Source organism: Lucilia sericata, unplaced genomic scaffold (genome assembly GCF_015586225.1).
Source record: "Lucilia sericata isolate MDLA Ls3-8-SP2 unplaced genomic scaffold, ASM1558622v1 Contig001303F_arrow, whole genome shotgun sequence".
In the NCBI taxonomy this organism is placed as follows: domain Eukaryota; kingdom Metazoa; phylum Arthropoda; class Insecta; order Diptera; family Calliphoridae; genus Lucilia; species Lucilia sericata.
This window is the reverse complement of record NW_023995250.1, coordinates 35369-60480: the sequence shown is the minus strand read 5'-3', so window position 1 is coordinate 60480 and position 25112 is coordinate 35369. Positions and strand designations below refer to the sequence as shown.

The following is a 25112-nucleotide window of genomic DNA, read 5'->3' as shown; positions in this document are numbered from 1 at the left end:
TAGTCTATAGCCCAGATTAGTCTACAATCTTGACTTTAAATTACTTTATATCACAAACTATGGACTATTCTATAATACAGATAAATCTATTATCCACATTTTATAAATCTATAGCCCAGACTATATGTTACTATACAATTCTTTTTGTGACACGATCTGAATAATTAAAAATACTGTACGAATGGCTTTGTTACAAAATAATATGTTATTTACCGAAGATGTCTGGACCCGTATATAGGCGACGTTTGTTTCTTACAGATCTACGCTCTCTGTTAGGAATCTCTATCTAAGCTGACCTTTTTTTAAGAAAAAAATTAACTAGAATTGTAAATGACAAATCCCCCCCGGGGCATGTTTCCATGATGAAATGTCCATCATGGTGTATTGCAATCCCGGGGTAAAGAGATGCTACCAGTATCTCTAGTCTGCCGGGACTATAAACTGGTGATGTCAAATGTATCCTTGGCTTCGCCTCGGAATGATTTGGCATGGGGTCTAACCAGAGTACCATATAATCTGGCACTACGGGTGGCCGGTTGCCCACAGGACCTAGTCCTGGCCGGTCAATTGGTTGAGGTTCCTTCGGGATCCACGTAGTGGCTGTGGTTGAAACCCAAATCGCGGGGAGAGAATGTTGGTTTAAGGACTGATATATCCTATACCTAATGGGTTGGATAATTCTCTCTTCGAACAGGTCTGTATACAAAGCAGCATATGCTGGATTCCTAAACCCGATCGGTATTTCTTACCGGTCGTGTAGTGGGACGCCGGTATATGCTGGGGAATTGTCAGGTTAGTATTCAATGGTTGCCTGTCATCCCGTCGAGCGATCTTTATGATCATGGGAATGGAACTGATGCGGAAATTGGTGAAAGATCGGGAAAGTCTCCATATATTGGAGATTAGTACTGATTTAGTATGCCTTTTTACGCTTCGGGGAAGTTCTTCGGTGCTGTTGCCATCTCAACAGGATATATTGATACATTCTACGCGACTAATTTGTCGGGGCAATTATTGGAATCAATTGACTTTGGAAATTCCTATTTCCTTTGTTACATTGATCGGTTCATAAAAGAGGGATCCTGATCCATTTTGTTGGGTATTTCGGACTACCAAATATGTCTCTAGGTGCTGTTGCCAAACCAACAGGGCCATCTCAGTAGTGTGGTTGCGCGGGCTTAAAGAGGTTAAGGAATGCACTGGAATGGGTCATTAGATGATGGGGATTGCATTTTGAATAATGCAATCTTCCATGACATCATAGGGTGGTCACCTTCCGGCTTACCGGAAGATTGATTTCACCTGATGTTGGGACTAGTCACCCCCTTCTATTGACTTTAGACCAGTGATTGCTTTTTCCTTGTCGGGGTTTGCATTGGGATTGATCCCATGCTGCCTGTCATTCCGCAACGGGGCTACTATGGCAAGAGATTAGATAGCTCGAGTTCTTTAACAAAGTACTTGTACATGGACCGGCTCAGCCATGTACAAAAATTGCTACCTGAGTTCTTCATTGAAGAATTCAGGGGCGCTGGTAGACCGTCTCTAGTCTACCCAGTGGGTGAAAAAGACCACCGTGAAATTAGGCCGTCAAGGCAGGTGTTCACGTTAAACTCTCGACTTCATTGTAAATGACAAATCAATCTCACTATATATGTATAGGATTTTATGATTTTATCGATTTCTATAACTTTATTTCAATTGAAAACCAAATCTTTTCTACCATTTCCAATTGGGTAGATGAATGAAATACATATTTTATTTTGTTTATTTAATTGGTAAAAGGTGTGAATATTTATTAATAAATTGATAATATTGTTTTTAATGTTTTCAACCCACTTAATAACAGGGTTTATTAACAAAATTGTTGATAAATTGGTTCATATTGTAAAAATAAACAAATTTTCAATTTTCATATTTTTCTTAATCAACTTTTGTCTCTAAAATAAAAGATCCATACACACATATGCGAATTTATAAAGATAAATATGGAGCAGAAAATGATGATGGTGATGTACATCATGGGATTTTTTCTTCATTTAAAAAAGTTGTCAGGAATAAACCATTAGTCATATTTAAATATGAAGTGTGTGTTTATTACCATACTTATGGACAAGAGTATATCTAGCCAAAAAGAAAAGCAAATAATTTAATGAAAATTTTAAGAATTATACATATATTTTTCAAAATATGTACTTTATTTTAAGTTTTTTTTTACTTCTTTGAAGAAAATAAATTCAGCAATTAAATACATACATATAAAGAATATTTCATTTATGAATTTTTTAACTTTCTATATGCATTTTCCAGTTGACTGCAAGTTTTAAGTTTTTTGTTTTTGTTTTCGTTAGATTTTTTTGGGTTTATTTTATTTTTAAAAATATCGTATTTTGTAATAAAAATATTCTACTTTTTGTGTTTTTCTTATTTTTTTTTCTTTTGGTTTTTCTGAAATATCAATTGTGAATTGTTATTAAACAGAACACAACCAATTTAAAATTTTGTATAAGTTTAATAGTTGCTGCTGCTTGCTGTGCGCGTCTGTTGCAGTTTCTAGGGGCATTGAGTTTTTAAGTGAATTTTACTTAAAATATTTGTTGTCTGAAAATATGATATAATAACCATTAAATTTTATCAATGCCAAAGAATTCGTTTGTATAATATAACTTTGGAAAGTGTAAAATTTCAAAATTTTTTGAAATTATTTTATGTTAGAATTTCAGCAAAAAATAGCTTTAAAAAAGCAAAAAATTAAAAGGCTTTTCTAAATGCAAACACTGGAAATCATCATAAACAGCGAATTTAACTCTGATTGTCTAATACTGGACTTCCACTTTTATGATTTCTATATATTTGTGCGACATTAGCACGATGTGGGCAGTTTTAACCAGATTTTTTAAGAATTCTTTAAGTTTATATAATTTTCAAAAGATAACAGTTTGAATAAAACTAGACTTTTACAAATGAAATTTCAAATATTTATAAAATATATTTCCAAAATGCTCACTTTCCTATAATAGTTTTATGGGGTTTGATAAAATAATAATCCGATTTAAACCAATTTAAAATAACATTTAAACAGTGCAAACTCAGACGGACGGACGGACATTGCTAAATCGGCTCAGGTAATTCTGAGCTGAACAGAAAACTTTTTAATTATGTCAAATTTGTTAGAGTGAGTAACCACAATTGATTTATTCAACTAAATTAAAAAAATAACTTTATACGTTTATACAACCCTCTGTTACATTTTAGGGTTAATTCCACCAACTCAAAACATTTTTCACAACAAAACATAAAATTTTCTTCTCTCTAACTTTTTTCATAAAATTTAATGCATTTTCGTTGAAAACAGAACTTCTTACACAATTTTTTTCACATTTCCTTTTATCGCATACTCAAAGAATGTGATTTTTGTTTTAAATCATTGAAATTTTCAAACGAAATAGATTGAAAATTGTACGACCACATATTGATCTCGTAAAAGGCACGTCATGTATAAATCGTAGAATATAAAAACAAATTGTTAAAGATCGCTTCTTTTTATATAGATTTTTTTTGTTTATAATTATGAAAACAAAAATTTCACGATCAACTCTGCATGTAACGTATACACATACGCAGTCACTCACGCACACTTTCGAATGAACGCAACACACGCAATCACGCACACACCCTTTGCGTCTGGCCTATTAGTAGGTAGTTTTCTTTTTCTATTATTATTTTATTTTCCTTCTGTTAATTTCTCGTAAAAAAACTTAAAAAAAACGTATGCAAGACTTTTTCATTATTTATAATTTCTTTTTTCATTTCATTTCACTTCATACATAAAATACACAACATACGCCAACACACAACTTGAACATAAAGTTTTTTTATTTTATTTTTGAAATTTGGTCCACTTTACTTCATGAAGCCAGAACCGAGCGAAGAAAAACAGAACCGAAAAAATAAAATATCGGAACAACAAACAAATATAATAACCGTACTAGTTCGAAAGACCAGACGCCCGTACACAATGCCGCCAAAATAAAGACTATCACCGTTTAGTGTTCAGTTCTAGCATCTCAGTTTGGTTGGCCAAAACAGAAGAAAACTCTCTGATGTTTTTCTTGTTGTTTGTGTGCAAGTGTGTTGGAAAATTGAGTTTTCCCTCTTTGCTTTTATAAATATTAATTAGTTTCCCATTTCTTGAATGTAAAACATGCCTTTATTTTCATAATTTTTCTATTCTTTGTGATCTCTTAAGTTTTGAGATTCTTCAAAACTTGGCAGCACTTTTTGAGAACTTTAGAATTTTTTTTATTTGCCGTCTGTTACTCGCCGTTATAGCCGACGTTCACAACATAACTTCCGGTTTGTTATGCGTTTACCATGTAAATGATGCTGTTGGGTTTTGTGCCGGCCAAATGTGCAGTTCTGGTTAGTGAGTAGTAAGAAGTCAATGTTTTTGTTTTCCTTTGTCTGCCATCTAAAGTTTATACAACATTTTAACACTTTTGTGGCTAAGAGAGTGCTTGCTGCTGCTGCTGCTGCTACTGTATTGTCTTTACTTTAGCTGATGGTTGTCTGCTAGTGTATCGTTTTGTTTCGTTTAAATTTGTTGTTAATGTTCAATATTTGTTTGTATTATTGTTTGCCACACGAATTGTCACAGTTGCTAATGTATTTGTATGTGACAATATTCAAACAATGCCATACACTTGTAGTAATGGCGGGATATACACTACTAATACTAAGAAACATTTTGTGTTTATTGTTGATAGAAAAGTGGAAAATGGACATGGATATGAATATGAATATAAGACGGATATGGGTACAGGAACGGGTTCGTAGAAGGATAGGGAAAAGTTTCGGAATGTTATGAAAAGTGTTACAGCGTTACAGTCCTACGAGTTCATACAAGTTCATGTTATATTTAAAAATTAGCATCAGTTATAGAATCACCACTTCGTTAGTATCCTTTTCTCTAGGACCACGATCTCTAAATTAAGTACATGGCAATATTTCAAGTAGTACTTGAAGATTTTCCATATAAGATGTGTTTCTCATAGAGTTGGTTGCTGTATATCATTTACGAATGTATCATATAAAGAAGAATTCGGATATTCTCTTGTTATATTAATCAAGCAACTAAGGTTCTTAATATATCCACAGTTTTACAACTTTATTTCGCCAATCCATTCTATTATGTATGTAGGTTCATCAAGTGGGGGGTATTAGTTCTAATGATATAAGTTTTTTTTACCTTATTCTTAAAATCGATTCTTAATAACAACTATTTGAGACTTTGTCATTTTATCAACCGCCAGAAAAACACATAGAGTTTGGACCGAGCATTAATGTGCAATAATTTTTGGAGTCAACCACCAATATTTTGAAATGGTGCATGGCCACCACGGAAGTTTAAATAAGGAGATCATTTTATTTTCATTATATATCCTTTGAAAGATGTTAGCCCCCACATTGTTTACACGCTTCTGTCATTCCATCAAACATTATGACACGGTCATGCCTAGACTTTTTAAAATACATATTAAGATTTCAAATTGACAAACAACGATATCAAGGAAATCTAAAAAAATACATATATCTACAAAAGTATCCTTCCATTTCTTTCCATTTACAGAATAACAAATCGCTCAATATTGTGGCGAAAAAAATCACGACACTGTTACTATTCAAAATGACATATTAATAACATGCATATGTTCATATTTTCCAGTGTTTACTAGGAAACTGTTTGTTATGACAAACTATTATTATTATTGTTGTTGTTAGAATGCTGTCGCAACTGTAATAAGACATCATCATCATCTCCATCAGCAATCAACATCATTATCAGAACACACATATCAAGAAATTGATATGTGACATATGTTGGTCGAATTCAATGCGAGAATGAATTTAAATGTGAAAAAAAAAAAACATTTAACAATAAAGACTTTTATTGAGAAAAAGAGAACGTGCATACAATACTAATATTTTTAGTTTATTAAACAATAATTTAAAATTGTAATTTGAAATCGTTTTATTATAATACTGTGTTTCGAATGACAATATGAATGGAGAGATATGGCGGGGTGGCAAAAAGATGCCTATCTCTATCAGCAGTTCTGTAAGGATTCTCATTGTCTATGTAGATTAAGTTGAACTTTTTTGAACACTATTATTTGGCTGCTGCGTTTGGCTTTGCAGCAGCTTTCTTGTTGGTTAAATTTTCCTAAACTTCGCTGATGATATGTATCTGGTTCTATTACTTGAATTGTTTGAAGGAATCGTTTCAGGTAAATTATTATTATTTGTAAATTTATTTGCAATATTTCTCAACATTGTTCATTCTCAAAGCGATTCATGCAGTTTAGGAGGTTAGTCAATACTTCAAATCAGTGTTGATCTAAAACATACTTGTTTCTTTGGACCACCCTGGGAACTGCTGTTAAACTTTTCAGAGTCTTAGATCCTGTCGTCCAAGAAACGTCTACACTTTTACTAGTGTTAATGTAAAGAAGAACCGAGAGTCAACGAGAATACGAACCAGAGATTTCGTGGTTGTTAATCAACTGTTGTTCTCACTGCACCACTGACTGCTTAACACTATCACGTATACGGGACACCGGTGTCCCAAGATTTTTTTTTAAATTTTCCAAAGAAAACTAAATACTTTTTGAGAATTTGATGGCAGTGCATGCTAAAAAGAATAATATCCTTGCAATATCCTTTGAGAACAGTTTTTCCATTTTTCATCAAAAATGAGCAATATACAATCAAAATAAAGTGTGTAGTGAACTTATATCCATAAAAAGTCCAGCGTTTTAATTTTGTGCGTGAAAGTGTTAATGGTTTTCACTTATAAAATCATATAAAAACACAGTTGTTAACCCGCGGTCAAATAAAATGACAAAGCCGAAAATAAGTACTAATTTATCAGACAAAAAGTAAGTCATTACTAGACTCATTATAGGTAATGCAGACGGTATGTAATTGTCATTGAGTAAGTACAACTCAATACCAGGATTTTACATATGTATGTGTGATATACAGTGGAATCATTGATGTTGCAATATTATGTCCCTAACTTAAACAAGCCACTAACTTAAACAAGCCATGGACGTTTTAACATGGACCTATAAATTATATAAATTTCACAGCTTATTCCAGCTTCCCTTTAATCTTAAAGAAACTTATATCCTTTGGAATATCCTCAGTTTGAGAAATACTTTAAATCAAACTAAAGGAACATATGTAGATTTTTTACACACAACAACAAGATTATAAAAAGATGCACATCAATAAAGTATAATTTTGTTTACAAAATACAATTGATGCAATATCAAATGCCCATAGGAAAAGGAAGTCATTTTTACCATACTGACAACAGCAAGTATAATAATTATTCCTCGTATATATTCCATTATAAAATATTGCACTCTCAGCTCATTACCGGAAATGACAGTGTTTAATAAAATCTATAATATATAGGATAAGGCGGGCTAACATGTAACATGGTTTTTGCATGAGTGTAAGTGTAGAAATGTGCGTAATTTGGTGCATTCTTTTGAACCAAAACATGTACGTACATTATTAGGGTAGCTCATAAAACAATGTCAATGTTTCATAAAATGTTCATTTATCAAAGGTTTATAGACCAATTGTGTATGAAAATTTGATTTATATAGCTTTGATAAAAGTTTATGAATAAGATCCTCAGTCTTTGGGTTTCCGCAACATATTAAAATTTCGATATCATATTTCTGTAAACATTACATTCAAGATTAATACAAAATTAAAATTTCCTAATGTATGTATGTAAATATAAGTTTATATATACATATATTATAAACAATGTAAAGACAAAAGAAAATTGTTTGGTCAATGAACGCATTTCTACCGCATTTATAGCTGTGCATAAAAGCCTACAGAAAAAAAATAAACTGAAAAAAAACTAACAATAACAACAAAAACTACTATATCGAAATAAAAAGAAAAGGAATTCTTTGGGGAATAAATATTTGTGGCCCTTAAACTTCAGAGGTTGACAATGAACTTTTGCTGCAAAACAATAAACGAACATGTAAAAGATTCAGCAAACAAATAACTTGACCGCATTGTCATGTAAAAAAAAAAAACATATGGAAAACAAAATACCCACAGGGTCATATAATGTTTATGGTAAATATTTATTAAAGACATTAAAAGACTAGACACTAAATGTAAGAAAATATATAAATAATTTTTAAAAGGTAAATTTAATTTAAAGTTAAAATTATTTATTTTAAATTTTTTTTTGTGATTTTCTTTGTAAACTAAAAATAACTATTACTGTAACTTTTGCACATGTTTATATTTTACTTTTTGCCTTTAGCTTTTTCAATCAGCCAAACAAATTCTACTCCAACGCAACAGTATGTCTGTTGCATTGACAGTTGGCTTAAATATATTACAACCAGCTAGCACACGCACATAATGTCTTAAATATAATTTTGAGGGATTTTGTTTCCCCAACATTTAGGCATTTCATTTATAAGTATAAATAATAATTTTGTGGCCAAATAAACTAAAAACAAAAACATACACGCATTTTAGTTTATTTATGTGTCAGTGTTTTGTTTTTATTTTCAATTTTAAAATTTATTTGATATTTTTATTTTAGTTATGGAAATGATTTGTATTTCACCCTTTTTACTATAAAATTTTTTCTATTTTTAGTTATTGACTAAAAAAGAGTATTAGAGCGAAAAATAAATAAATAGAAAAGTTTTTCCATGAAAAAAAAAAACATATCACATATCACAAATTAAAAAGAAGTGCTTTAGATGCAACAGATGTGTGGAGAAAATTTCAAAAGTTTCAAATCACTTATGCTTTCTCTTCTTTAAATCAGTTATGATTTTCTATGGCAGGTTGTAGAAATATTACATTATAAAATAAAATAGATTTTGAACTGGGTGTAGGCAAAAGTATTTGATTCAATATTACAGAAATAAACAGTTTTCTAACTTATGATACTTATAAGTTCTACCTCAACAAGATTCGTTAGCTCTCTATAGACCTAAAGTTGTTTTTATTATTAAACTTCTTAAGTATAAAACGTACATCGAAGTATTTTTATAAAATATATATCATACATTTTGGAATATCAGTCCGCGAACCAAAATAAATCAACTTGAAATACTTATTTCTAAAGTGAGTGTTCTTCACTCTGATTTTTTTTAGCCAACATGAAGCAATATATACGAACGTTCGCGAGACCGGTTTTTTCGTAAACAACATTTATCGTGGCTTCTTTGGCCAGAAATGCAGAACTTATTAAAAAATATCTCAACAACTCGGGAGCTACACATCCTTTATCATGGACTTTTTATAGGATGTGACTGGTAAGAACTTGCATAACTTTTGGCTTCGACAGGTTGACACACTATTTTTTTATACCCTTCGCCTTCCTGAGATGAAAGTGGAGTTGATTAAGTTATGTCCGTCTGTCTGTCCGTATGTTCATCTATTTATTGAAATCATTTATCGGAAGACCCCAGATATTTTTGGGACCCAAATCTTCAACAATTCTATCAGGCAGGCTTTCGAGAAATCGGTTCTTCTTCTAAACAACATACAAAACAACAACAACACACAGCATCATACGGTAAATTTTGTTCTTGTACTTGTTTGTTTATAAAAACAAAGAAGAGCACTGTGGTCAAAGAAAGGGAATTTTATGGAAAACACAAGAATAGTGTGTATGGTAATACATGCATGATCCGACAAATTCATAGAGAACATTTAAGAAAGTATACTCGGTCGTGTTGCCGACCAGTTATGAATATTAAATGTGATATATTTTTCATAATAAAGCATTTATCTTGAATATTACCTTGATTCCGATTTATTTAAGCAGAGGCTTTATATAGGGGATAGGAGCAAATGTGGACCGATCCCGATAAAATGGGCTGGATAGATTTGTATTTACATAAAATTTGTTTGTGCTAAATTTCATTGCAATAATAGTGTTGATAAATGAATTGAGGATATTCAAGTCACTTTCTGAAGGGGGCTTTGTATGGGGGCTAGGGTCAAATGAAGTCCGATCATATAGAAATTCGACAAGGTCATCAAGTTTTGTATAAAACTTAGTTATGCGAACTTTCATCGAAATACATTTATATTATACATAATTATGAGCTCAAGAGCCCTTTTCGGGGGGTTCAGTTGTATGGGGGCTAGGTGAAATAAGGGACCGATTTTAACCATTTTCAATAGACTTCGTCCAAAACAAACGTGTTTTCCAAATTTCAAATAAAAACATTCGACGCATTAGTTTGGTTATGCGTGTAGGGGGTGCTCTGCATACCCATTATTCATTCTGTACATATCTCATGATTTAGATATCATCTCGTACCCAACATTTAGTCCCACAGTAACTCCTCTGTCAGAGGCCGAGTCATAAAAACTTCTCCATATCAAAATCCCGCCAAGACTAGATGTATTGGTAGCATATTTATACTGTCGGATTGCAATAACACCAAAGAAAATTTGAACATTTGCTCGATTCTAATTTGAATACCTTAGTAGAGCATATTTATTTCGACTATTGCCTAAACAAATCTATTATTTAGCTTATTAATAAATTTTGACATATATTTATGTATCTGACATATATGTCTTTCTCTGCATCGCTGCACTACGTCTGTCCGCTTTTCGTTACAAACAACTTTGTTAAATATTTAAACAATTAAATAAAACTAAAACAATAAAAACTATACATATCTATATGTACTTTAAAATTGATTTATCGGCAAGAGGTGTACAACAGAAAATCTGAGAGCGCATACATATATAAACTTGCCGTCAATTAATGTCTTAGTTGTGGCTGGGCGATGCAACATTTAGAACTGAAAACTAAGAAACAAAATTCATTGATGGTTGACCTATTTTGTAAAATGTTTTATGAGCCAACATAATTTTTAGTCAAATTAAAGATAAAATAGGTAAAATTGTATGAAAAACATGGGGTACATTTTTAGAGTGTTAATGACATGTGTAGTATTAAGTTTTGATTATTTAAAAGAATGCAATGGCAAAACAAAAACTTGTATACAAATTAAAAATTAGTATATTTATATGGTATTTCTGTGTGTGTTTATGCACAAGGAGAAATTGTAAGGTTTTTGTATAAAATACAAAAGTGGAAATTTTTTAAAATCTATATTTAAAAATTTAATGCATTATTATTGCTCTTGCACTTGAAATGTTATCTGCCGACTTTTCTGCTTGTTAGCAATTTTATCAAGATTGTGTTTTTGTTTGCAGGCATGTATCTCTGTCTGTCCACAGCCATCTTTACTAAGTATAATAGTGCAGTTGTCGTCACTAAACTTCCAATGTCGTGTTAAGATTTTTATAACAAATCACGTCCATTTTGTCTTGTCTCTCATATGTGGTCGTCTGTCTAGATTTTTTGCATTTGCCACATGTGGCCATATAAACAAATGACATATGTTTTCTAGCAAGGAAATGAAAATTGTTACTAATGAAAAAGTAAATAGAAATCTGAAATAATTTCTTAACAATAATACTTATTCTTAGTTACAAAATGTTATATGTTTCCTTTAGTTTGCTTTTTTTTCCATAGACGTTGTTTTCGTACTTTGTCTTTTAATTCCCTACATGCTGTTGCTCGCTCAGTGTTTATAATGAAATGCATTTGGATTGTTGCCCAAAATACATCAAGCTGATGCTGTTGTTGATGGTGTTGCTATTGCTGCTGCGACCGCTGCACAAACAATCAACAATTTGCAATAAGTCTACTTTTTAATGATGATACAAATTTTTAAGTTGTTTCTTTTTTCATTACATTTTATTCCTTTTGATTTTCTTTTCTTCATGTTGTACATTAAGAAATGTTTACCGCCACATACACACACATACAACTGCACAACGTATTGCAAAAATGCATACTGCTGTTCAGTTTTAGTCAGAACAAAATGTAACGCCAATTTAAACAATGGGGAGATATCATATCAGAATCCATAAAACTGGCTGTTTTTATTCCTCATACATATTTACGAATATTAACACTTTAAGAGTGCGAATGATGATAGATATTAATTATTATTTGAAAATTTTTAAAGTTAAGTCTTTCGCAATCATTTATCATGAAAATACTCGTTTAATGCTGAATTCTATAGAATTTTTCGGACATTTTGTTCGAAACATTTTCTACATACGTACATATGTATATAAAAGAGTCGCATTACTGATTTATTGATCATCGCAGAGCCTGAGGAAGTACCAAAAAACGGTAAATTTGATAACATTTTAGAAATTGGTTAACAAGCCATACATAGTTCCAAATTTGGAAGAATTATTTGCTACCTTTTTTACATACTATTTGAGTAATTCAGAGCAGATTTCTATCATTTGAGTTTTTTTCTGAAATAAAACTTTAAATACTGAATATTTCTGGGTGAAAAAGGAATAATAGTACTTTTTCTAAATGGTACTTTCGACGATATATATAAGCAATTTATTGATGAAAAATAAATTTTATGAAAAAGACTTAATATGGGGACTGGGTTAAATGTAGACCGATCATCATAAAATTGAATGGATGGATCTACGTTAGCTCATTTTCTGAAACGATCTTTGTATGAGAGGTAGGGTCAAGTGAGAAGACGATCATTACAAAATTCGGTAAAGTCAGCAATGCATGTACAAAACTTAGTTGCGCATCTTTTTGTCGGGATGCGAGTATATTAAATATAATCAGGAGATCAAAAGCCCTATTCGGGAGGTTCATTTATATAGGCCTAGGTCCGATTTTAATCATTTTCAATAGGATTCGTCCCTGCGATAATTGAAGATCATGTAGCAAATTTCATTGAATTATATTCAAAATTGCGACATGCTGTTTGATTACAATGTTTACTTGGACGGGCGGAAATAGCTAAGTCAACTCAGGAAATGATTCTAAGCCGATTGGTACGTTACAAACATCAGCACAAACTCAATATACACTCTCTACTAAAGAGGTGATGGGTATAATTAGGGTACCAAAGCACCAAGTGTATTATAGCTAGTATTCATATATGGTCAATTTCGTGTCAAGTGACCAAACTCAACAAATCGATTTGAATGAAATTTGCACCAAGGTTAGTACTATTGACTAGTAGTTCAGACACAAATTTTCAGATCTATCGATCAATAACTCCCGGAGTTTGTATAAGCTTTCTTCTGGGCAAAACAAAAGGGAGTTTTAAAAAAATCTGAAAAAAAAATCGGAAGCAATGAAGAATTAGCTATCTGTACTCCTCTGGACAATTTTTGATAGGACCAAAAGGAGAAAAGTTACACTCATTTGAATAAAACCGTGAATGACCAAAATGTTCAACTTCGACCCCCTCTAAGTCCGGCAGTTTTTGACCTAGAGCTGGAAATTTTTGTCTGATATCCATTCCAATAGTACTAACTTTGCAGAACATTTCATCCAAATCAGAAGACATTGATTTTAAAACTTGGCTCACTTGACACGAAATTGTCCATATTTAAATTTTATTATATAAATCCATTTGATTAATTTTTAGTCACAAATATAAAACCTATTTGCTTGTTTTTCGATGATGGATGGACAATCATCCAGATCAAGCGAGGATCCAGATCAAGCGCTTGGAGGGGGAAATTTTGTTTTTTTACTTATATTATTTTGTTTCTTTTTCCTCATTTTTATATTTTGTATGAAAAATGTTCGGTTTTGGGGTGGGATAAATGTCCGTTTCCCCGTGGATCCGCGCCTGATCTCTTTTAACATAATATTTTGAGAAATTTGTAAATTCTCCCATGAGCGATATAACTTCAATTATTAGATATTCCACATCAACTTAGAATTTTGCAAGGACTCGAATGTATGGTATTACTGAAAATAACAAATCCTTTTTCTCATAATGGGTTAATTTCGATTGATGCATAATGCCTCTAAAATATAGACACAATTATGTACTATAGTTTTACATTTCCGGCATAGACGTCTAAATGGATATTTTATAAATAAGGAGCAGTTTTCTTTAAATATAGTTTTTTTCGTTTTCTCCACAAATAAATAATTCTCTTCAAATGTTAACCAACAAAATCTTAACTTATTGTCAGCTTTTAAAAGTTTCAATAATAATAATATTTTTCATAAAATGCAAGTGTTACAATTTCTGTTCTATTTTGTTCAATTATTTTCATTTTTGTTCACTTCCATTAGTGAGAGTTGTAATATTTATTTAAAATTTTAGTAAGTGGTTTCTTTATAACACTAAACAAAATAATTATTCTATAAGAATCAATTTTTGTTTTGTTTATTTTAACTCACATGCTCTTAGAGGCTAGAGCATGAATATTTAGATACATTATTTTCATTATGGAACAGTAATACCAAAAGAAAGAATGCACTATTTTTCCACTTTTTTAAATATTGTTGTTATTGCTATAGTGTAAAGATGCTTGCTTTTGTGAGCACAATGTTCTATATTTCTTCAATTTGTATGATGTTTATTTAGTTCAGACTGATTTGTATGTACATATAATCAATATGTATTTGTATTAGAAGCTGTATATAAAATTAGATACTTGTTGCTAAAAATATCTTTATTGATATTGGATATTAATACTTTGTAAAATCTATAAATTAACTTGTAATAATAATTTTTCTTCGAGTTTGTTAAACGAACTTTAAATAAAACTTTCTTTAATTTGCACTATATATTAACAAATGTAATAATATCTTAATTAGAGCAATTTGTAACAAATAAATAGAAAGTAGATGTCTCTATTATGTTCTCGTTGAAATATTCAGAGTTTACACCTGACAGTGTTTAACATTGAGAGAATTTCTTTTGAGCGTTGGAAACCGAAACATTTGTTCGTTTTGTATAATTTATAAAGATCAGCATGACTTGCTATTATTGGCTCTATGATGTGAATGAACAGCCAAGCTATAAATTAGACATTCGATTAGTGTATTGTCTAGTCTATAGAATAGTCCATAAACTAGTCTAAAGGCTAATTCATGGGATAGTTCTTAGTCTAGTTAATCAAGACAAGATTATACAAATCCTAAAAAGTACACACTCTCTTTGCTTGTCTGGTTGTAATCTCTGCCAGAATTCTTTACAATATGGGGGATATAAACAAGACTTGTATATGTCCTCTTCTGAAGTTTAGTTTACATGAAGGAAATCGAATCTGATATCTGTTTTTGTCTATCACCCATCATTTTTCTTGCAAAATTGAATATATTGTTCATATATTACGGACATTTTATATACTGTTTATGAAGAATGCATAACAAAAAATAATATGAGTATATCTAACTTACCCTTGGCTTTTATAAACATATAAATATTGATTTTTATACGAAAAATTTAAAATCGCTTCAATTCAAATAATCGTTAAAATCGATTTTTATATAGAAAATGTAAAATCGGCTGTAGTTCCTTAAATAACGCTCCAATTGAGAAAATAGTGAAAATCTGTGATCACTCATATTTCCCTTTAAAAACCGATTTTTATATAGAAAATCTAAAATCGGCTGTAGTTCCTTAAATAACGCTCCAATTGAGAAAATAGTGAAAATCTGTGATCACTCATATTGCCCTTCAAAAATCGATTTTTATATAGAAAATCTAAAATCAGCTGTAGTTCCTTAAATAACGGTCCAATTAAGAAAATAGTGCATATCTGAGATCAGTCATATTTCCCTTCAAAAATCGATCTATACATAAGAAATCTAAAATCGGCTGTAGTTCCCTAAATAACGCTCCAATTGAGAAAATAGTAAAAATCTGTGATTACTCAATAAGAAATCTAAAATCGGCTGTAGTTCTTTAAATAATGGTCATATTGAGAAAATAGAGAAAATCTGTGATCACTCATTTTTCCCATCAAAAACAGATTTTTATTAAGAAAATCTAAAATCGGCTGTAGTTCCTTAAATAACGCTCCAATTGAGAAAATAGTGAATATCTGTGATCACTTTTATTTCCTACCAAATATCGATTTTTTATATGGAAAACTAAAATCGGCTCTAATTCCTTAAAGAAGCCTCCAATCGAGAAAATATTGAAAATCTGTGATCACAAATATTTCCCACTAAAAACCGATTTTTATATAGAAAATCTAAAATCGGCTGTAGTTTCTTAAATAACGCTCCAATTGAGAAAATAGTGAAAATCACTCATATTTCCCACCAGAAATCGATTCTGTGATCACTCATATTTTATATGAAATGTCGATTTTTATATGAAAAACCTTAAATCGGCTGTAGTTTATTAAATAACGCTCCAATTGAGAAAATAGTGAAAATCTGTGATCACTCATAATTTCCCAACAAAAAATCGATTTTTATATGAAAAATCTAAAATCGACTGTAGTTCCTTAAATAACGCTCCAATCAAGAAAATAGTGAAAATCTGTGTTCAGTCATATTTTCTACGAAAAATCGATTTTTATATAGAAAATCTAAAATCGGCTGCAGTTCTTTAAATAATGCTCCAATTGAGAAAATAGTGAAAATCTGTGATCACTCATATTTCCCTTCGAAAAGCGATTGTAATATAAGAAATATAAAATCGGCTGTAGTTCTTTAAAAAATGCTCCAATTGAGAAAATAGTGAAAATCTGTGATCACTCATATTTTCCATCAAAAATCGATTTTTATATGAAAAACATAAAATCGGCCGTAGTTCCTTAAATAACGCTCTAATTGAGAAAATAGTGAAAACCTGTGATCACTCATATTTCCCATCAAAAATCGATTTTTATATAGAAAATCTAAAATCGGCTGTAGTTCTTTAAATAATGCTCCAATTGAGAAAATAGTTAAAATCTGTGATCACTCATATTGCCCACCAAAAATCTATTTTTATATAAGAAATCTAAAATCGGCTGTAGTTCCTTAAATAACGCTCCAATTGAGAAAATAGTGAAAATCTGTTATCACTCACATGTCCCACAAAGTATCCATATTTATTATATAAAAAAACAAAAAAAAAAAAAACACTAGGTAGGGCATTACTCGAAATTGTTCGCGACGAAAATGTTTAAAAGCACTAAAACATTCCTAAAAGCACGAAAATATAAGAACGCTAAATAACGTTTCAGTTTACAAAATAGTGGTGGGTTATTTCAACCCACCATAAATTAAATTTCTGCTGAGCTCAGCAATTTTGCTGAGTTCGACACACAAACACGTACATTCTTTACGGGAACATTTTGCTGAGATACCCCGCCTTTCAGTTCAATGTTGCTGAGGCTCAGCAAATTTGCTGAGATAAAAATTCACCACAGTGGTGAATTCTTTTTTACAAGTTTAGATAATACAGTACCCTTTGAAAACTGTATTATCTTTGTAAATTATATTGCCAGAAACTTTTGAGGTCATGCAGTTAATACCTTTTGCATACAGTTTTTGAATAGGCACTGCTTTAACATTATTAATTATTACGAGTACCGATAATATAGTTTACAGTATGGCTAAGCAGTGTAAGCTGGTTTGTTACTTTGATTTATTCGGCACGAATACACTATAGCAAGATTAAGAACCTTAATCTATTACAATAATAATGATAAATTGTAGTAGTTTTTGAAAACCGTTTTAGCGTTGTTTTTGTTTGTAAGGTTAAACAGTTCTGTATCCATTTAAACGTTACATTTTTCACTATTTTTAAAATGTAATAATTTATTTTTTAAATAAATAAATAAATTATAAATTAAAGAAAATAAAAAATTTTAAATTCAAAGAAATTAATTTGGTTTATTTCCCTTGTTTAATTCATATTATTTGATTTTTTTTTCTTTTGACATTGTTAAGTATTTATGTTTGTTTTGATTGTTTTTTCATTGAGACCATAAACTTATGACTTGCTGCAAAGATCTGTTAACAATCACTATTACTATACTTTAGTTGGTACAAAATACAACTAGATTGTGAATTGAACAATTGAATATAACAAAATTGTATGTGTTAGAAAATAATTAAATATTATAGAAAAATTTTAAAATATGTACATTAGGGTGGGTCGAAAAAAAAAGTTGAGTCAGTGACCCCCTACGATTAAAGATTTGTTAATAAAATTTCCGAAAATATAAAAAATATTTTTTTGCCACGCCTAGAAATACCGCCCTTTTTGTTTTTATTTATTACGCCGATCGTTACATATGATATATTTATGGCTTGACTTTAGCTATATTTCACTCTTATACAATTTTTTATTTCGACGTCATATTCTTTGCGCGACTTCTGATATCTCGGATCCTTCCCCAAAATCTAAAATTGTGGCTATACTGGAATAAAGTACATTTAATTACATAGAATATAGGCTTTTAAAATGCTCACGTTTATGCATAAAGAGCAATTTTACAGGTATTTAAAAATACCTGTATAGTTCAAACTACAAACAATTAATTTGCTAGGAATATGGTCGAAAACAATTTTTTTTAAATTAATTTACAATACAAAAATTGCATCCTACCCCTTAACAAAAGAAAGATCATTTTATTCAGCATTTAATTCTATTAATTAATAACAAAATCACGTAGGTACATTAAAGTTAAACATTTTATTTTATAAAAATCGATGAAAAATTAAAGTGTTATGCTAAGTATTACAAAAATGTTTTTCATGTTTTTTTCCATACAACTACTTGTTTCTTGTTTCTTTTTTTTAACAATTTTTAAATGTTTTTATAAAATGTGATAAATTTATTTTATGATTCTTTTAAATAGTTATATATTTTTAAAGAAGTTCTTTAAATAATAAAAACTAATAAAAAACGAATAATCGGGAATGGCCGGCCATATGATACCAGATATGAGCATAACTAAAATATGATTTATTTTTATACTTTAGTGGGGAGGGTATATTGGGTTTGTGCTGATGTTTGTAACGCACAATAATATTGGACCTATACCCACCTTAAAGTATACCAATCGGCTTAGAATCATTTTCTGAGTCGATTTAGCCATGTCCGTCCGTCTGTCCGTCCATGTAAACCTTGTAATCAAACTACAGGTCGCAATTTTAAAGATAGTTCAATGAAATTTGGTTCTATTCTCACAGCGACGAAGCCTATTAAAAATGGTTAAGATCGGTCCATTATTTCACCTAGCCCCGATACAACTGAATCTCCGAATAGGGCTTGTAAACCTTCTAATCAAACTACAGGTCGCAATTTTGAAGATAATTCAATGAAATTTGGCACACGATCTTCTATGATTACAATTGGTTAACATCGGTTCATTATTTCACCTAGCCCCCATACAACTGAACCCGCCGAATATTGCTCTTAAGATCATAATTATGTTTAATATACTCGTATCTCGACAAAAACCTGCAAAACCAAGTTCTATACTAGACTTGATGACCGACGTGAATTTTATAGTTATAGGGTCTCATTTGACCATAGCCCCTATACAAAGCCCCCTTCAAAATTTGACTTAATTGTTCACAATTTTATTCAACAATAAATGACTTAAGTATATCTGAGACAAGGTACAATTCAACTTAAGTGCTTTATTATGAAAACTAAATCACATTTTATTTTTGTAACAGGTGTAGGGTATTATATGGTCGGCCTCGCCCAACTATTTGAGTGACTTATTCGCCCTATTCGGGGAGTACGGTTGTATGTGGGCTAGGGGAATAATGGACCGATTTAATCCATTTTCAAACAACTTCGTCCTTGGGTGAAGTTAAATATATCGGGCTATTTGCATAGCATTATCTGGAAAATTTCGACTTGTAGTTTGATTACAAGTCGGATGGACAAAGCTAAACCACTATAGTGCTGTAGGTTATAATAAACTTTCCTTTTTTTGATAGGAAGTAGGGTCTGGAAGCGTTTGTAACTGAAAAAATAAAATTTTTATAATTCATTTAAAAAAAAATGTTTTTGACGGTTTTTCCTGGCAAATTAATTATTTGTTGTGAGAACGGTTGATAATGAATATCTGAACATTTTTAAATATCTATAAAATAGCTATTTATGCATAAAAGTGAGCATTTCAAAAGCCTTTATTTCATACAACTAAAAGCTCTTTATTAATGTATAGCCACAATTTCAGATTTTGGGAAAGGATCCGAGATATCAGAAGTCGGGCATAGAATGTTACGTCTAATTTAAAAATCGTCTAAGGGTGAAATGTAGCTACAGCCAAGACATAAATACTGATATATCATATGTAACGATCGTACTTAAAATGACGACGTAATATATAAAAAACAAAAAGGCATGGCAAAAAAATAATTTTTATATTTTTGGAAATGTTTTTAACATATCTTTAATCCTAGGGGGTGACTGACGCAACTTTTTTTTTGTCCATAGAGACCGACCCACTCTAATGTACATACACATGTATATCTGTTTATACCCTACCATACTATAGTGGGGAGGGTATTATACGTTTGTGCTGATGTTTGTAATGCATACAAATATTGGTCCTACATCAACCTTAAAGTATACCGATCTACTCAGAACCATTTTCTGAGTCGATTAAGACATTGCCCGTCTGTCCGGTTCGCTGGCTAGCTGGCTGTCCATGTAAACCTACAGTACACAATTTTGAAGATATTTGGATAAAATTTGGACCATACGAGTTTTTTGCCTATTGATTTTACCTAGCCCCCATACAACCTTACCTTCCGATTTAGAGTTTTTAACTCACGTCAAATATACTACTATCTCACCAAATATTGGCACAACTAAGTTTTAAATAGGCATAAATGACCGTGCCAATTTTTATGATGATCGGTCGTCGTTTGACCCTAGCCCCCATAGAAACCCCCCTTTAAAAAATATCTTAAACGTCCAAACATTTACTTATAACCATTAGTATCACGATGAAATTCGTTATATAAAAATACATCCCTCTTCCCAATTTTTTGAGGATCGGCCTAAATTTGACCCTAACTCCTATATAAAGCCTCCTTTAGAAATTTAGATTTTCATTAATAAATTGCTTAAATACATTGGAATTAAAATTCAACAAATTCTTTATAAAAATAAATAATTTTTAGAATATATCCATGGTGTAGGGTATCATATAGTCGGGCATGTCCGACTATACTTTCCTACTTGTTTAATTGTGATAAATTGCATAAATTTCGTTGGTAAGTTGTACTTACTAAGTACTAACTAAGTAAACTGATTGTTTGTTTTGCTCCATGGATATTTGATTTGGGGGGTTGATTCGTTTAGATTTTGGGGTTGATTAGGTGACGCTGGCGGCGAATATCTTGGATCGACCTAAATAAAATCGCCGTATCCCATAGGGGATACTGGTGTTCCAAATAAATATAGGGATACTGCTTTACTCAATAAAGAACGTCCCTATTATGGAATACTATAGTTAAAATTTTAGCAATAATCATTACTTGCAATCCCTTATAAAACCTGTTAGAAAAAACTCCCATGATTGTCTTGTTCAAAATTTTCTGGGTATTTTTAGTTTAAAGTTTTTTTTATACCCTTCACCTTCGTGAGAGAATATGTATGTATAAGTTTGTCATTCCGTTTGTAATTTCCAAAATATAATTTTTCGACCCTATAAAGTATATATATTTTGAATCCTTATAGATAGCGGAATCGATTAAGCCATGTTCGTCTGCCTGCCTGCCTGCCTGCCTGGCTGGCTGGCTGGCTGTCTGTCTGTCTGTCTGTCTGTCTGTCTGTCTGTCTGTCTGTCTGTCTGTCTGTCTGTCTGTCTGTCTGTCTGTCTGTCCGTCTGTCTGTCCGTCTGTGTGTTTGTTGAAATCAGTTTTGTGAAGACTTCAGATATTTTCGGGATCCAAATCTTCAATAATTCTGTCACATCTGAATTCGAGAATTTTCCTATTTAAAATCAGCAAAATCCGTCCATAAATAACGGAGATAACCACTAAAAATTTAATCAAAAAAGACAATTTTTTGCATGCTTTGATAAATAGGCAACATAAACACTTATTCATTGCGTTGTGTATTTTGTTTCGTATGTTTGGATGTCTGTTCGTTTCATTGCCTTGTATATATTGTTTTTGTTTTTTTGTGTATTATATTTGGTATGTTTGGATGCTGTTGATTTCATTGCGTTGTGTATTTTGTTTTTTGTGAGTTTCACTGCCTTGTGTATTTTGTTTGGTATGTTTGGATGCTGTTGGTTTTATTGTGTTGTGTATTTTATTTTGTATGTTTGGATGTCTGTTGGTTTCATTGCGTGTGTATATTGTTTTTGCTTTTTTGTGTATTTTGTTTTGTATGTTTGAATGTCTGTTGGTTTCATTGCGTTGTGTATTTTTTTGTGAGTTTATTTTATTTAGGGTTGTTGTTGTTCCTTTTATTTTGCTATTACTAAAGTAATGATAGAGCCGGGAAAATGAAAATTTAAAACGACCCTTATATAAAAGAAATAAACTACAATGAATTGTTAATATTTATAAAAAATATAAAATCCACAAATATAGCGGATAAATTATAAAAAATCCTCATTTTTTTCGAAAATCCCCAAATCGCTCCCACGAAAACTTCTCCCCAAATAAAACATGAAATTCCCAATTTGGGGACAAATCCCCACATCTGGTGACACTGTTAGTAGTTAAAACATTACATACCTGAAAAAATAGCGTAAACGCCACCCATTGATAATATTTTGTGTGTTTTATTGTTAAAGGTCCACGTCCCTGTGAATTATGAACTCCAGGAAAAGGCACCTCGGAACCTTGCTTTTTCATAAAAGCATCCACCACAGTGTATGTTGAATGTATCCAACAATATGTATTAAGTACATCTTCCGGAATGTCTCTATAGTATTTTAAACAAATTATTGTTGTTTTAAAGAGAAATAAATTTAAATTTAATGTGTTTTTTTTAAGTTTTCTTTTGCATAGAAAACAATATTATTTACCTTGTATGTACACAGTCTATTGGATTTCCTACGTATTGACGCGTTGTAACAGCAATTGAAAATGTTATTAATAATATAACGGTTGCATTTGTGTGTAGGCGAAATACAGGTGAATCGATTTTAACATGAGACACCTATTTTAGCACAAGTTGTGTTCGTTTTGGTATTGGTTATTTGGGGAAAGGGAAATATGAAAATAAATTTGTATTAGTAAAATTTTTAATGATGTGTGAAATTTTTTAAATTAAAAACTTTTATTATTAATTATAGATAAAACAAATTTAAAATATATTATTTTTTCCGGTTTGTTATTTTTTTTATATTATTATTAAAATTTGTAGTATATAATAAAGATTTAAACTATATGGATTCTGGTTTATTGTTTTTTTTTTTGCTTTTGTTTTAATTTATAATTACAATAATAAATACATACAATAAAATTTGTTTTTAGCTATTCAATCGTTTAGTTATAAATGTTTATAGTGGAAGTATTTAGTAGTTATGATAATATTAATTAAACAAATAAATATTTATTTATGCAATTATGTTGTTTTTTGTAATATATATATTTTTTAATATGGAACTATTAGTTAAAAATTAGTTGTTTAAATTTAAAATAAGTATATATAACTTGTCTGTATTTATATTTATTTAGTATTTTTTTTTAATTTTTTAGTTCTTTGTTAGGAAAATTAAACAAAATAATTAGTATTAACATTTCAATTTCCTGTTATCTCATAATTAATATTAATATATTTTACACTCCGAGTTATAGAAAGCAAAAAACCATCAAGCTTTAGAAAAATATCAAAGATAACGAAAGATCCCTGAAATCTCTCAAGTAATTAAGAAAAAAAAACGGAACTATGTTATTGAATATTTCGTTTAAATTATAATAAACAAAAACTATTTTTAAATCCCCGGGTAATTTATCAAATTTTGTCGAAGTGTAATATAATATTCCATATATTTACTCTGTTTAATTGGCTTGGCAAATTTCAATAAACAAATTTAATAATTCAATAACATTTTAATTTTTCCCTTAGTGTTCAGCTACCTGTAAATATATTCTTTTTTCTAAATTTCAAAATTATTATTTTTTTGTTATATTTATTTGTTTAATTAATTCATATGATTTTTTTCGTGTTTTGTTATCACTATTATTTTTTTTCAGAAATTACATTTTAAATAATAGAAAATAAGAATAAAATTTAAATTTACTCGTTTTTTTTTTTCAAAAATATAGTAAAGTGTTGTAGTAGTATTTTTGCATAAATAATTGTTTACCGAAAATATAATTAATAATTTTATTATGTATGTAAGTTATTTTTTTCATTTGAAAATAGATAAAAACAAAATTTATTCGTTTTTTTGTTGTATGTTTTTTTTTAATAATAAATAACATACTTAACCTAAAATATTTAGTTGTATTAAATAAGTATATAAAATAACACAAAAAATCAACTTAAAATTTTTTAAAAAAATTATTTTTGATAGGAATGCAAATTTGTTTTTAATTAAGTTAAAAATTAAATTTCAATTAAAAAAATATATATTTATGTTATGGACGATAAAAGAAACATTTTAATTCGTTTGTTTTTATATTATTCATATTTAAACAATTTTATTAACATTTTTTTACTTTTAATAAAATTTAAATAAATATTAAATGTTTTATAAATCTGTAGAAAGCTGTTTTCTATGGCAAATATATGTTTAAATTGAAATTTTAATATATGGGTAATTTCGTATCAAAGGACCCAAACAGTGTTGGCAGGAGCTTTAGGAAAAAGATACCAAATCAAACTTTAAAAAAGGTCAGAAAAGACTAGAAAAAAGCTAACTTTTGATACTTTTAAATCTGTACTAAAAAAATGAAAAATTATAGTTCAGCATTATGGACATTTAAGTAAAATTTTGAAGGGGGCTTTATATAGGGACTATGGTCAAATGATACCCTATAATTATAAAATTCATGAGAGTCATAATGGGTAGAACTTGGTTTTGCAGATTTTTGTCAAGATACGATTATATTAAACATAATTATGAACTTGAAAGCCCTATTCGTCGGGTTCGGTTGTATGGAGGCTAGGTGAAATCATGGACCGATGCTAACCATTTTCAATAGGCTTCGTTTCCCGTACCATAGAAGATCATGTGCCAAATTTCATAGAATTATCTTCAGTTGTAGTTTGATTACA

At 30.2% G+C, this 25112-nt stretch overlaps 1 protein-coding gene across 7 annotated transcripts in view; it reads right to left on the bottom strand.

The window, feature by feature from the left end:
* The window catches only part of LOC119610891 (innexin shaking-B), an 84769-nt gene that overhangs the window by 24525 nt on the left and 35132 nt on the right, over positions 1 to 25112 (bottom strand). For 2 of the 7 annotated variants that reach the window (XM_037966295.1, XM_037966297.1), the window contains exon 1: positions 3366 to 4019. Coding sequence is in view for 1 of the 7 variants with exons in the window: in XM_037966294.1 (XP_037822222.1) it covers positions 22619 to 22808; positions 22912 to 23045 (324 nt within the window). In the remaining 6 variants the exon portion in view is untranslated. Of the gene's footprint in view, positions 1 to 3317; positions 4020 to 22618; positions 22809 to 22911; positions 23046 to 25112 lie in introns of those variants that run through there. The other 5 variants (XM_037966294.1, XM_037966296.1, XM_037966298.1 and 2 more) reach the window with 5 other exon arrangements.